The sequence below is a fragment of the Buteo buteo genome, chromosome 27 (assembly GCF_964188355.1).
Source record: "Buteo buteo chromosome 27, bButBut1.hap1.1, whole genome shotgun sequence".
Lineage (NCBI taxonomy): Eukaryota > Metazoa > Chordata > Aves > Accipitriformes > Accipitridae > Buteo > Buteo buteo.
Window position 1 is genome coordinate 6,807,385 of NC_134197.1, and position 15,645 is coordinate 6,823,029.

At 46.7% G+C, this 15,645-nt stretch overlaps 1 protein-coding gene across 1 annotated transcript; it reads right to left on the reverse strand.

Moving 5' to 3' along the window:
• Positions 1-685: 685 nt before the first annotated feature.
• LOC142045431 (cytochrome P450 2W1-like) lies at positions 686-12,486 on the reverse strand. Its single transcript, XM_075058948.1, has 9 exons — positions 12,173-12,486; positions 9,601-9,763; positions 7,548-7,697; positions 7,297-7,454; positions 6,327-6,500; positions 5,181-5,322; positions 4,603-4,787; positions 3,936-4,077; positions 686-2,174 (listed from the first exon to the last, which is right to left on the reverse strand). The coding sequence occupies exons 1-9, from the start codon at positions 12,368-12,370 to the stop codon at positions 1,984-1,986; spliced, it is 1,503 nt and encodes a 500-aa protein (XP_074915049.1). The 5' UTR covers positions 12,371-12,486; the 3' UTR covers positions 686-1,983.
• Between the last annotated feature and the right edge of the window lie 3,159 nt (positions 12,487-15,645).

The following is a 15,645-nucleotide window of genomic DNA, read 5'->3' on the forward strand; positions in this document are numbered from 1 at the left end:
CCAGTAAATTCGTGCAGATTTGAACCCCAGAGCACCAGATTGTTGCCATACCTGTCTTTTGATTTCATATTACTTTTGGAGGGGACTAGAGCAGGAAAAGTCCTAGCCTCTCTGAAGCCAAAGGCAAGTCTTTTTTTTATTTCAGGAAGGCCAAGATTTCCTTCACTGAGTTGATACGTGGCTTGCTCCTCAGTCGCTTTACCTGTCTCTCCCTGCCTTCCCTGAAGAAGACCCCGTCCTGCTGCCACCGCTCCTCAAGAGTGACATTGCCAGCAGGTGACACTTTGGGAGGGCAAGAGGGGAGAGACTCAGGGTCCAAGGCACTAAGCAGAGGGACAGCACCAGCATCAGCGAAGCTGTGGTGGCAACCTTTCATTCAGCCTCTGCAAGCAGGAGTTGAAGACATAAAAGTGAAAACCAAGGCTATCCTCAGGACTATCCCCATAGCTGAGCACAAAGGGAAAGCTCTTTGCCCTGGAGAAACCACTCTGCAGATATGGAGGGTGTCCTGTTGAGCTGTTCTTTACTAGGATGAGGGTATGCAGAACCTCTCACCTGTGAGATACAAGTAAAATTATAATACTCATTGTCACCCTGGTCTCAGGATCAACCTTTCGTTGCATTTGCATTTCTGTGTAATGCAAAGTTGGGTGGCAGGCATATGAAATATAATGAAGGCATGGGATTAAAACTTTATTGGGCTCCCATGAAGAGGGAAACAAATGATACAATAAAGTACATGGTAAGAAAATGCATAAGGAGAAGTGGCAATTCACAGGCAGATAAACGGATGAAAAATTGCCTGAGCTATACATCAACTGGAATAAGATTGTGGAATATGATGGCAGGTAAGAGTGCTACAGACAGGGACAACAGCCAGACAAAGCTTCAGCGGAAAGGAAAACAACCAAAACTGGGTCTTGTCTAATCCCTGATCCCAATTCTCCTTGTGTACGTGTGTGCAATACAAGCACTGTGAAATTAGACATCATTTGCAGGGAAATCGCATGGCTGTTTCCAACGGCCAGACCATCCCAAATACCAGATTGACTGTTGATGTTGGCTCTTAACATTAACCAGGAGGTCTGAAGAGAGGAATAGTGTTTGCTCCTATTTAACAACATCAGGAAAGAGATGCATGAAACTAGAAATAGGTCTAGTTTATTTTTCTATATGGTTAGCCTTTTATGACTGGTTGCTGGTACAAATCTCACGTGGCCTTATGATTTAGACTGCAAACTTAGAAATGTAGATTTTGTTTTCATTCAGACTGTGAAGCAGTGTTGAACTTGGTGGTAGCAGCACCTGCTTATCTAAATAGGTTTGCAGATTCTGGGGCATCTTTCATGACACTGTTCCAAGGCAGAAATAATTTTGTCCTCAAATCACATGAATCGATCTGTTTTTTTCATTCTGTGTTTGACTTGGCTGCCTAGCCTGGTAGGATTTTGCTAGAAGCTATGGATTTTTAGTGAGCTTGGAAAAGTTCAGGAGGTACCTACGGATGGTTCAAGTGTGTGACCCACAGTGTATTTCTGTGGCTTCCAGCAAACAGCAGTGTGTCTTTCCTCAGGATCTGGGCAGATTTCTGTGATGTTACAAACCTCACTGCTTTGCCGTGGGAGCCTGGGTGACATACCTACTACTCATGGGCTACATTCCCTTTACCAGACCATCTCTGTGGTCCTTCCATCAGCTCCATGCACAGTCTGTTTTGAGAAGAAGTGTGTCTTTGTCAACCACCATCATGGTTTCTAATTGATCATACGCACCTCCTCACAGCACGGGAGCGAAGAGGGGGTCAGCAACCTATGGGGCAGATGTAGCGGCGGAGAGCAGTGGAGTGGGAGTGGATGGAGACAGTGGGAAGGGGATGTGAAAGAGGGTGATGTGCCAGGATGGGGGAATGGCGAGTCCTAGCATAGCTAAGTTGGGTCTAAGCAGGTTCCCCACTTGTTGGGTTGCTCTTCAGCAGGGCCGTGGTTATTCACGCAGGACAGCACAGGTTGCCTGAGGCTGAGGCCTTAACGTGAAAGTCGTTTGGGGGACGGTAAGGTCCAAGTCAGACTCTGAAACTCCCGGCTGGGGTTGAAAAGTAAACGTCTGAAGCAACCCCACAAAGAAGACAAACAGCTCCATCTTGGCCAGGCTTTCTCCAATGCAGTTCCTTCGCCCTGCAGATGAAAGCAGTGTGTTTACTTGATGGAAAGACCAAACTAGAATGTTTGCCATGAACATGTTAGCATCTGAGATGTTGTGATGGAAGCAGGAGTGAAACCTTGAAAGGCACCAGAGCATTTTGGAGTAGAGGAGCCTGTGTTGCTAAAGGTAGCTGTCCCAGTCCCACTGGCACGGTGTGCCTGCCTGGTCTCTCTTGTCACACAGCTACCTGCAGCAGCAAGTCACAGCCATGTTACAGGGTTATTATGCATTTATGAGGTACTCTCTCCTCTCCTTAGCTCTTCCAACCCTCTCAGCATCTGTAACCCTTTCTCTTTGAAAAGCAGCCTGATAGAAAAATGCCACCTCCTCCCAAAGTAGAATGGTTTGAAACTCACTTTTCCTGTGGAATTTTTCCTAACATCCCACTTTTAGAAAAGACTGTGTTTCTTCTTTCCTACCCCCTCTTTGTGCTAGATTCCCAGCCCTTGCATGGTGGTCCCTGTACAGTTGAAGCACGCAGTAGAGAGCGAGAACTGGCTTCTTAACAACCAAAGTCACTGCTGAGGGTCTGTGGCTGGAGCACGTTCTGGAATCCCTTCAAGCCATCCTTTCAGAGGAACAGCTGGAAGGTGTAAGGTTACATGGTAGGATTTGTAGGATTCTGCAGGAAATCTCCCTTTATAGCACTTACGGGCTCCTGCAGTGTTGGGATTTGTTAAACTCCCAGCAAGACTACTCCATCCAGCTGTGCCCTCTCATAATGCACGCTGCTGCAGCCATGGAGGGCATGGGCTGGGGGCAAGCATTTCTGGAATTAAGCAACCTTTGGAAGCATTTATGGCTGTCAGGAAGGCACTGTGGAAGTGATATTTCTTCTTTTAGGATAGCTCAGGGGAGAGTTTCTGATATCTAACAACTGTTCCTACCATTAGCTCAGTTTAAGTCCCAGGGGGGTTGGGATTATAAGCCTCCAGGGAGAGAACGTTAATTGTATTTTGCAGGTGAAGTTGAGATTAAAAAAATAAAAGAAGAACTTTGTGACTTGACCAAAACGACAGTTGGAGGTAGTGTCAGGATGCCAAGTGTCCTATCACCTCCCCCAACCACAGGGCTGTGCTTCTTCCTCTAAAAGAACAGGTTGTGCTGGAAATCCTTGGCAGCTCTCAAAAGTGCCCCTGGAAGAATCACAGTCCAAGGTGATTTCTGGGAACAATCCAGGGCCTTGGATTTAAGATTTCACAGTGAGAGCAATACTGTTTGGTGTACTCTGTCCTATATTGGGTCTCTGCTGGCTGTAATACCCAGCCAAGGTGCAAGGCTTATTGGGACTCTCTTCCTTGGCTCTGGTGGGCAGTGGATGAAGCCTTGTCCATCAGACCCACTCACACGTGAGCCTTGCCTCAAGACAGGACTTGAGGGTCCCTGGATTGTACCCTCACTTTCAGGAGAGCTCCTGAAACCCCATGCATAGCTGTGCTGGCAGCACCACCAATCCTGTCTGATTTTCCACCTACTCCTGACAGCTTTCAGGCATTTTTCCACCTTCTTTTGGATGCAATATATCTCTCTGTCTTCTCTCTTGTTGAACCTTTGGGAACCAACACGGGAGAGGTGTGCTCTGAGAGCCATTTGCCTGGATGCAGAATAATTGACTCCATTGCTTATTGACCGGGTTAAAGGCAGTACTTGGCCATGAAGACCCCATTCGTGTATATGGTAATAAAATGGTCCTGCCATAGCCTCATCTCTGTGCAGATCAGCCCTTTAGTTACCTGTGGAGAAGGGCAGGAAAGCCTCTCTCTTTACAAAATTCCCTTCGGCATCAAGGAAATGGTTGGGGTTGAACTGATGTGGTGTCTCCCATTGCGTCTTATCCAGCAGCACTGAGGTGAGTGATGGGATTACAATTATACCCTGGAAGAAAAGTACATGAAGGCATAAAAGAAGTAAAAGTGCTCTGTTTTAGTTCATTTTGTGACACAGACATCAGTGTCCCGGGAGATTTGCTCCACCTGGGGTAGGTGGAGACCCTGAGGGTTTTATCCCATCAGCCAGTAGAGAGAGAAGGCAGTGAGATTTTCCCAGCAGTGCCAAGGATTGAAGCCAAACCCCACGAGGTGCTGTGAAAACCTCAAGCAGAGGGTCAGATCCTGTAAATTCCCTGGCAGATACTTCACTGTGCAGATGGCATGAAGGAGGTAAACCAGAGTCACTCGTGGAGCGAGGAACTCCTTGGCATGAGAAGTACTGAATCGAGTCCTACAATACCAGTCTCTCTGGACTCAGCATAGTCACTGGAGAGGAAGAAACTCTTCTAGGGGTGATTTTGGATGCTTCTTTGGGCTTCAGTCCTATAATTCCCTTTAAAGAAACTAGTCTTTAATGGCACTAGCAAAAATGAGGAGGGTGGCGTGTTTCTGAGATGCAGCAGTTACCTACCTTGGGAAGGAAGTAGCCCCTGAAGTGGGTGTCAACAGCAGTGCAGCGGGGAACGTGGGGCAGGAGGGTGATAAACCTCTGCACTTCATGTAGCACCGCATTTGTAAACGGCATGTTCTTCCTATCTTCATACGTGGCCCAGTTTCCAGCTTGGACGGTTCTCCCGATCTCCTCCTGCACCTTTTCTGGAAGGAACAAACAAAGGGGATGTGCCCCAGCAAGGAAGCCAACTCCCTCCTCAGATTTGGTTTTGGGAAAAACATATTTTTCCAGGGTCTGGAGGGAGAGGATTCTTAAAACAACAGCCTGGGTTTCGCCCCTCTATTTCTAGTTCAGGCACATGGATGTGTTGTTTCTCCGACATCATACCTTGATCCCCACTCATCCTCTCTCCTAGCAAGGTAAAGGGACTATTTTGTTATTACTTTGATCAGCATCTAATTACATCAGGAGTTCATAACAACAAAGAGATGGGATTCAGCTCTTAAGGCGAAAGAGCTTCTGTGGATCTGAGGCCAGGCCTCTCCCCTCCCCATATCAGCCATGCCACAGACTGGGAGTAGGTAAAAGGAGCTCACTTTGAATCTCTGGGTATTTCATCATCAGCAGGATGGCCCACTGGAGCGTTGTGGCTATGGTCTCTGTTCCTGCCATGACCAGGTCAAGTATGGATGCTATTAAGTTGTCATCATGGAAGAGGCTGTCTTTCTTGTTTTTCTCCTTGAAAAACACAAGTGGTAAGAAAGGTCTTAAAACCATCCGTCTTCGTATTCAGCAAGCTAGGGAAATACTGCATAGCCTACAACGCTGTTGACTATGATCTTGTGTTTGTGAACTGGGTGATAAAATAGACCTGATCTTGAATGCACAGCATTCGCCAAAGATGGGAGCACCAAAGATGGAAGTTTTGGAGTGGATTTTTGGTTTGGCATCGACCTCCACCCAGAAGCAGGCTGAAGCCCAGGACCAGGTGCTGTTCATGGACTCAGCCTCACAGGTTTGGAAAGAGCCTGTTCTCTCCCCTGTACAGAAGATTCAGCTAAGCCTAGCTGCGAGGAACTCCTCCTGCCCAAGGGCAGGTTTGAATCCCCAGCAATGTTCAAAATGACCTTTCAGGCCATTTCTGCTGGGCTTTAGGACTGCACTGATCCTTCCTCCACGTAGCTGGGTAGAATACTTAGTGCCTAAGGTTGGCCCAGATCCAGTTGGAAAGAAGAAAATACTCACAGCCCAAATATTTTGTGTTGAACAAAATCAACTGATGTGTGAAACTGCTGAGTCTCTACTAAAGCAAGATGCAGGGCAGGGCTAGGACTTGTACTGATGATTTATCATTCAAGTACTTTAAGTGTATCATTCATCTTGGAGCAACAGTGTAGATGATTAATTGATTTGTTGTCATAAAAAGAAAGGCAGAGTCAGCTTTCATGTGAATTCATGCATTTTCTACTAGGAACAAGGAGTTGATCTCACATTATTAGTGCTGCTGTTTCAGGAGTGGACTGAGACAGTGGCTTTCATATCTTAATTTTGATAGAAAAATCTGTGCAGTAAATAACACCAACTGTAAGAGACTGGCATCTGATTTCAATACCACCAAAATAACAGCCTGGATTTCAAATAGGCTTACATGCAATGGCTGAAATCAAGACTCAGCAACTGTTTTAGCTAGAAAATCCAAAGGAGACATTGCAAACAGTCAACAGAACTAAGCAGTCAAATACCTCTTGTTGCTTGAATATCAGTGCATCAATGTAGCTCCTCACGCTGTTCTCATTGATATCCTCCCTGCTTGCCTTCATGTATTGCCTTAAAATGACGCGCACATCTTCTATTTTCCCAAGCATAATCTTGTGGGTTTTGAAAAGAAATCCAAGGAAAGGGTAGAAGTTGAAATACTAATGAGGAATTAAAAAAGAGAAGCATTAAGTCTGCAGGAATATCAGCATGCTGAAACAGCTTCTTCTGAAGGCATGACAGATCAGTTGCGTTTTGTCTTGTAGTAGTAGTATCTTAGCATTCCAGGGACTTCCCGGGCAGATTTTCATAAACGAGGGCTTTGCAACCTTTGAGCCTTTATTTGGTGCTGCCTAATTTTAAGCATTTATGCTGTTCTGTGGGAACAGATCCTCTACCAGTAACAGCCTGGTCAGCCTCACAACAGCTGGGGCTTCAGTGTGCCAGGCCGCCAGCCAGTTTAGATCAGTATGAGACTGGTTAGTTTTTTCCAACATCAGTTATGAAGGACTGGGTACAATAGTTTGAAGATAAGCAAAGTTTTCTTGGCACTTTCCAAGGAAGCATTTTTAATGCAGTGTGTGAAATCTCACTCACCTAGACATCAACACTGAATGTATCTTTTTAGAAAATGCAGCAAAGGCAAAGAAAGCCTAGATGGTGTAATTATGTTGAAGAAGCCAAAAAAATATCTGTGGAGCTAAAATAACCATAGGTCAGTTCTCATTTTAGCTCCACACAGATGTGCAAGATGGTTCAAATGGAGAGTAGCAAAGGGGAATCTGGCAGCACATTTGTGATAACCAAGGTGGTACGTGGAGAACTGTCACATTTTAGGTGTAATGGCTGGTTCTGAACATTTGAAAACTGCTGAACTAAGTCCTATGGTTAGTGTGGCTCACAAATGTAATGTGCCAATGTAAAAAAAAAAGTTAATCTGTGGGACAGGTTACATACACTCAAATATGGAGATCCCAGAAGAATCATAACTTCATCTATGAGTCTTAAGAGAGTGAGAAATGTTGGGTCCTTATAGTCAAACCTGTCCCCAAACAGCATGACGAAGGTGATGTTGATTGGAGCACAGTTGAAGGACGTTAGGCTAAAAGGTTCCCCTGCAATGGGAAGAGCATGGAAATGTTAGTGCAACATTGCAGCAGCGGTGACACATATGAGGCTGTAAAGTGCTGTGGTGGTCTCCAGCTCACCTTTGAAGGATTTGATCATCTCGATAAGGAAGTGAAGCTCCTCAAAAATTCTCCCTTCTATCATTTTTTTCCCCATGCCGAGGTTGCGCATGCTGGACACGGTGAATCTCCGAGTTGTTCTCCACAGCTCCCCAATAGAGAAGAACAAACCTGGGGAGGCCGTGAGACGTCGCCGCTGGGCTCATGCACAGAGGACCCCCACCGCACGAAACAAAATAGGGGACTGGATGAGGAGGGATCTCCACAAGTGTTTCTGCTGCCCAGTTTCCCATGGACTTAGGGACTACGGGTCTCCCATTTCTGTGTGCCCCATCCATATCCTCTCAGTTCCATTCTCCCAGTCTCACTGAGCCTGTAGTTTGGGAAAAACAAGCTCCCACCCAGCCCAGTTCGCCCCAGCCCTCTCCTGAGTGCAAGATAAGCAAGTATGGCTTTCAGACCAGTACGGGTTGGCTGTAGGGCTGGGTAGAGATGTTGGTCTAAGTCAATCATGCAACATTTCTGACCCTGTTTGGTTGCAAGTCTAAGGCCTCAAGCAACAACCTTGTATCTTTGAAGCTTCTCCCTTTGTCCTATTCCAGTCATAAAGATATTTTGTCTATGTGGGATGGGATAATTCAGTCTCCTCAACCCTGGTCAGTGCTGAACTCTTTTATTGAGATTCCCAGCAACGCTGTACTTTCAGCAGTGGCAAAAATACTATCATTTTGTGGAGGTTGCTGAGCTCATGCCTTGATGATCACTAACACCACCAAGGAGGGATGGGTATTTCATGCCATCAGAGTGTTGGAAATAGTGAAGGACAATATTGTGCCAATAATCCAAAGACTATCTCAGATTGTGTCAGTCGAAAGCCTGGACTCCAGCACTTCACATCTCCCTCTTGGCTGCAAGGTTTTTAAATGTGTTTGCTTTTTCTAGAATAAGCACTATTTTAAAGCAGTGTAGGTTTAATTTGGAAAGCAAAACTTCTTGCTCTAAAAATGTCAAAACAGATTTCTAAACTTCATTTTTAATTTTTCTTTAATTCATGCAATTTTATCTGGATCATTCCTTTTCTGCAAACAGCTTTGGAGTCAACAAATTGGTATTTTCTGAAGAAAAAATGTTTCATGGGAAAATTTGTGACCATTGTTACTTAACAGTCCCTGGGAATTTACAGCTTTGGGTCACCTCTAAGTGGCTCAGTCTTGGGCTGAGAAGGTAAGTGTGAAAGGACTTATAGCGCAATACTGACAGTCTCCCACAGGGATATTTTATATGTAAATTAGCTCTGAAAAATGCTTTTCTCCCCATCGATTCCTTTTCCTTATGTAGCGATAAATTAATCTATTGATACTATGGCCGGCTAATTTAATTTCTAATTGTAATCCCAACTTCAGCCTGTGACCAGCATATAAAGCTGCCTTTTGGATGCTCAAAGCTAAAGTTTCAGCTGAAGCAGAGGATGGAAAACCAAGGCAAAAAGTCCTCTGAAACACTCAGGGATACAGAGTTGCCTTGGAAAAACTATGGGATTGTTTGTGGAGGTGAACTTCCAGCCTCAGCCTATTGCTTCTGCCTCAACCTGTTTCACATTGGTCCACCCAAGAGCCTTTGTGGGGAAGCAAAGCGCGGGGCACTGATGATGTCCAAAATTGTGGCACCTGGCATTGGGAGAAAGGGAAAAACCCTACAGCTCCAAACAGCCAAACCAGTTAGTCCAAAGTCCCCTGAAACCGTGGGGAAGGTCTGTAAATGTGGTGGTGGCGGTGAGCTGCTTTCATTGACATCTTATGGAAATTAACCCCAGAATTACCACAGTGCCTTTAAAAATCCCACTCCTCACCCTCAAACGTTTAGGATACGGATCAGCCGCAAGTGCATTAGCAAAAACGACGAAAAGCCAGGAGGCATTGCATGCAAGCGAGGAAAGCCAAACGTTTTCTGTCAGCTTGGCTTCCGAAGGGTCCAAGGGGGATGTTTAAAAGCCGGGCTCCAGGGATGCACAGTTAGGCTGGCACTAAGCGACGGTGTCGTCCCTCCCGCCCGCCCCCGCTCATTTCTCTAGTACCGTTTCCGTTCTGAATTTGGTCAAATATTGGGATGGATGGTCTGTCTACAAACTCCTCTGTGTAGTTCACAAGCGCCTCCCGCACAACTTCGTACCCGGTCAGGACCACAACTTTCTGGAACCCAAAGTGGAGGGTGAAGATGGGGCCGTATTTTTCCGCAAGCTGAAAAAGAGGTGAGCTGTGATGGTCAGGAAGGGAAGGAGCGTGCACAGGGTAAACGCCTGTTGCTTTCTGAAAGGACATATTACATCCTGGCATCCTGCTGGGAACGGCTGCAGAGCCGCTACCTGCAGAACGGCACCTGTAAGCCGGAGCTCATTACTGTCAAACACAAGGCATTTTGTACAGACGCCTGGCTGGCATCCATATGAATTTTAGGTTTCTTGCCATGAAAGAACCCCCACCCCCATCAATGCATTACTAATCTGGTTTTGCTGTTAAGGAGAAAGGAAACAAAAAACAAAAAAAAACCACCTAGAGTTAAAGACTGGATCTCAAATGGCAACACAAACTGGCAAACTGGAGAAAGACGAAAACAGAGAAGACATTTCAGTGTAAATGATGATGCTGTCGCACAGGAAAGCTTTGGTACGATGCTCCTCTTGTACCAAAGCACTCCTGCACCTCTGCCACTAGACCAGAGGAGCTGCTTGCCCCATGCCAGGTGTTTAGTTTGCCCTGGATGACCACAAATTGCAAATCCATGCCCTTCTGCTCAGACCTGGCTTTGGTACCTATAGGTTAGCAGGGCACAGCAAGGAAACCCACAGCAGGAGGAGGACGCTGCCCGAACTGCTGGCTGTCCCCATGCTTGTACACAAAGTGATGCTCGTTTTGCACTGAAGAAGGCTCTGGGTGTATCTTTGCCATAACACAGAGAGGCTCTTTCACTGCCATACACCCCAGGACAAATTCTCCACAGCTCCCTGCCAAAGCTCTGCCTTGCTGGGCAGATTTCAAAGGCAACACAGTGCCCCAGGGGGCTGAAAATCCCTCCAGGAGCACAGTCCCGCTGGCACATCCTACGTGTGCTCCCAGAGCCGCTGTGCTGTGCAGAGAAAAGGGGTCTGTGGCAAAGCGAGGCAGGCTGACGGAGGAACCCACGCTCCGTAAGGACCGTCGTGTGTGTGCCTGCTGCTGCATGCCTGTGTTTTACAAGGGTGAGACTGTCGTCTCCCCCCAGCCCCTGCCTGCGGATCTCCTCGGCACTGCGTTGGGGACCGTGGGAAGCTGACTTCTCCTGCCGACCTCCACCGCTGCAGCTGCACCTTGCTTCCCGGGAGCTTGAAAACTGTACGTGGGGACAGCCGAGAAGAGTTTGGGCTGGGCACAAGCAAGGTGATGGGAAGCCACAGTCCCAATCTGCCGCCTAAGCGAACACAGGGTGTACGCAGGCACCCTCAGCTCGCGCCGAGTCCACCGTCAGCTTTCGCAGGGGAGAGGGGAGCACCCCATCGGGGTGCCCCTGCTGCTCAAATGCAATCCCCATTTTTTTGCTCTCTGTGGGGTGAGATGGAGGGATAACCCCTCTGGAGTAATCCGAAAGTAAAGGCAAACACAGGCAATACCACATACAGCCTAGCAGGTGATGAAAGCATGCGGAGGTAATTCCAAACTGCCGTTCGGAGGCTGCAGCATCGTCTGCCCAGCCCCGCTGGGTAAACTGACCCCAGCCCTGACATCGCCCGTAACAGCACCAGGTGCTGAGAGCCTCACCCCACGGCAGGGCTGACCCACCGCTCGGCTGCTCCCCGAGACCCGCCGGTGTTTGCTGAGCACCGGCGTTACGGGAGCCGTGTCGACGCCTGGTCATGAACCGCCGGTGTTTGTTTGCTCACTCTCTCCCTGACCCCGGTGCACGTCGATCCCCGAGGGTGCAGTCTGCTAAAGCAAGGGGGGAGCGCTCGGCAGCCTGACATAAACACCCCGGGCTGTGCCAGCCTCGTCTTGCGCCGAAGAACAGTTTACCACCATCAGTGGGGTAAGTTGTCTTAATTACAGGTTAATAGAAGAGCTTACGGGCTATTCATTCTGGTTCCTTAGCACAACTTTTCCATCCCTCGCTTGTACTGCCGTCGAGATTTTAAGGCATATCCAATTCATCAAGAGGGAATTGGATTTTGCAGTGGGGCATCTGGATCTGGCCTTCTCCGAAGCAGTTTTGGGGTCACTGCATTGTGAAATTCCCCTTGCCAGTTCTCCAGGGCGGAGGAGAGGGAAGCAATTTCACTTCATGTTAGTTATGTCCTAATGCTTTAAAAGATTTCTGGGTGTCCAAGCTGTCAAATTAATATTTCAAATCCCACAAGCATTATATACTTCATGTACCTTATCACAATTACATGAAGAAATCCCATATTACCCAGAGGTCTTTTTTTAATGGTTCATCGCTCATAAATGACATCGCATCAACACAGACATTGGCTAGGAGAAGCCCACAAAAATATTACAAAGCAATTTTCACACCTTTACAATTTAGTTTGAATTAAAAAAAGACAAAAAGCTTTCATTGATACATCTCAGGCAGCTTTAAAATCTATGAGGGTCTGGGTTTGGGAGTTTTTGTCCTACCTTCATTAGTGATTTATCTTGCCTTCTAAGATCCACCAAGTGCAGGTTACCAATGATCGGAAGAGGAGTTGGACCAGGAGGAAATTTAAAAGCTGAATTTTTATAGCCGGTTGAAAAATAGAGTACAGCTAATAATACCGCTGCACACAGCAGACAAATTAATGCAGGATCAGAGATAAATGAAATTAAAAAAGACATTTTTTTTTAGTAATAATCTGTTTTGGGGGCGTTAGAAGCAATAAAAATGCAGTGGCACTGTTCAGTTTCTGCCAGCTGGCTTTCTGTTTGCTCTCTGCGATTGCTACAAGCACTCGATTCTTATTAAGGTTTGTAGAGTACCTAAATAAATACTGCATACTCCACCCTCTTTAAACACCTCAGAGAATGTGGTCTAAGCAGTTTGCAAAGCCTGTCCAGAAGTAAAGAGAGTTTCAAATTACAAACCCATGCATGTGTGTGCAAGAACATATACATGGGAAAAGGTGCTTGGCATTCCTCTATATAACCTCCTCCTCCCCCTGAGACCTCAAGGTCCTTTATTAGCAGTACTATGACCCTCCAAACACTCCACTGACACGGGGAAATAAAAAGGTTTCTTTGAATCCTATTAGAAACCTCACATTCAGATTTGGGTAGGGTTTGAGGTCTCTGTGTTACTAGAGAGAAAATAGTATTGTTATGGGAGACTTAAGCTTTCTTGATGTCAAGTGGAGATCAAAGGTTGTTAATAATGGTAAAGCCCATGTATCCCTAGGGGTTGTAGACCATAAACTTCTTCATAAAGTCGGCTCTGAACTGCCCAGAAGGGATGTGATTTCAGACTTTGTGTCTGAAGTAGAGGACATGTAATAGCTAGCCATGGAAAATTAGCTTGGATCAAGTGATCATGACTGGATTCATGAGTGGAATGGAAAGACAAAATTAGATTTGAAACTTCTGGGAGGATTCTTCATTTTGCAAGAGCAGCTTCTAAGAGATAGAGGGAAGAAGTTAATGAAATTAATGGAGCCAGCTGACCTGGCAAGCTTCAGAAGGGGAACAAGACAGGAAAATGGCATTATTTTAAGTCAAAGATACGAAAGACCTGGAGCTCGCATCCCTCATAAAGGTTTAAATCTTGTACAGAAAAAAAATTGATATCTACCAGGTTGAATAGAGGTTTTCAGGAGGATATTGGGAATAAACAGCCAATGGAATAAGATTGTTCTGTCTTATATGATCAGGAAGTGCAAGGCTAAAGGTACATTTATACAAAGGTTAGCTCACATAAAGGCCATTATTCAGCAAATATGGGTCCTCAGCCTTGCAAATGCAAAGAAGGTAGGGAAGGAAGTGAACCTAATCTGAACTGGGGCATAGCTATGGTTAGCACGGTCCCAGACCAAACGGCTGCTTGGTTGCACGCTGGAGCTGCCTGCGTGGAGTGGAGATGTTACAGCACACCAGCTGCCCAGAAGCAGAAGCAAGTGTGTCGCAACATTTCTGGCATTTTTTTTTTATTAGTTTCCAAGAAATGGGCTGGAGGCAACGGTTTCCCCCAGAGCATGCCTAGGATGACTCAACCCTGCCTGCTCAAGTGAGCAAAGCGGCAGAGGGGCTGTAAAGACAGGCAAGGAGGATCAGGGCTGGCACGGGATGGAGAACGCGGGCACCACGATGAGAACTTGCAATGGCACATGCTCTGCGCCCTGTGCAAAATGTTTGTTCCTGCAGCGTTTTGTTTGACCGGCAGCACCCTGCAGTGCAAAAGTTAGGTGTTGCTGCCACTCTCCCGGTATTTCATCCTTGCCCTGGGAGCTGCTGAAATCATAAAAAGGCCTTTCAGAAAGAGACTTAAATTATCTCTGAAAAGCCAGGGGGGGAGCGTATTGGGTTTTTTTAAACCAGGCTCTGAGTGCAATGCATTAAAATGACAAAGGTAAGTCAAGCTCTTGCGATGACAAGAAATTCCTGTCTCAGTAATGTGTCTGGTACGTGTTTCGCTCTGGAGCCGCGCTGCTACGTGCTCCCCTGCCCGAGCACACAGAGCCGAGCACAAAACACCTGCCAGGCACCGACACCGCTCCGGGTGCATTCCTGGGGCAGCCGGGCCCCTCAGGGTGCTCAAAGCCGGGTCGTCCTCGGTCCCCCGTGCCATGTGGCAATCCCCGGCCACAGCATGTGAACCAGGTGGTGCTGGTGAGGACGTGGAGCATGGGCATCAGCCACTGACCCCGAAGCGCAGCCACTCTGCCGCCAGTTAGCCAGCCTGGGGAGAGCCAGCCAGTAAAGCACCAGCCCTGCATCCTTTAAATTAACTGAAATCCCCCCAAATCTCTGTGCCTTCCCTGCCAGTCCCCATCTTGACCAGCAGTGCATCCAGGACTGCAGCTTCAGATAACTCCTGCTGGCTTTTACTGTGATGAGTTCCTCTTAAGCAAGGACAAGAATCACTGTAAGAGGCCACATCAGGGAGCCATCCAGAGCCATGTCCTGTCTCAGGCAGCAGTTGTGATTTTCTGGAGTTAGAAATTCAATTATTTCCTTTGAGCTGTTTGCAGCTATAAGTACTGCTCGCTCTTTGCATTGCTAAACATGTCTTGGCTGCGTGTTGCCCAGGGATCCCTGTGCTCGCCTCTCTAGTGTGAGTGTATTAAAGGTGGTACAGCCCAACTTTATCAGTTTGACCCAAAATCGACTTCATCCTGCAATACCAGATAGATTAACAGAAACAGAGTAAAATATTTGTTTATTAAGTAGGAGATAAGGTCAGGCTTGCAGTAGTTAGACTGCAAATAGAGCAACAGCAAAATAAACGTAAGCAAGCGTAGCAGCGAAGGCTTTCTTATTACATCGCTTGTCAAGCAGACTCCTTGAGATGTAACCAGAAGCTGGAGCTGTACCTATGGTACAATGCATGTAGAAGTGCAATACCCATACAAGTACAAGGTACAGTACAACTATTAGAGTGCTGCCTTTATTTGTGTGAACTAAAGCTAGTGTGAAGAGGCAGTGTCTTGGCCAAAGACTGCTCTACTTTGTCATCCCTTCATATTCTCTTCCTTTCTTCCTTTCCATTTGCAGCACAGATCAGCTTTAGATGACAGCAGCTTTAGTTTTATGTTCTAGATTTACCGTAATTGCCCCCTCAGTCTCTGGAACTTTCTGTTTCTCCCTTTTATCTTTTCATCCTAACCTGCCTTTCCTGCCTCCAAACGGACACAAAAGCATCTTCAGTGACTCACTGCTCCCTAGCCCACATGTGGTTTCTTGCCTGTTTCACAGCACATGAAGCAGCCTCCTCTCTTGTACCTGCACCACCATTCAGATTTCACATACATATCACACTTGCCTCGGTGGGTGTAGCCTTGCGGGTACAGCTAGTTGTTCCTACTCCTAATGGCTGCTACATGAAATAAATCATTAATTGTAGTAATCAAACAGCTGCTCTAGGACAGCTGCAGTCTCTGGGGTGTCACCAGTTTTCTACAGAG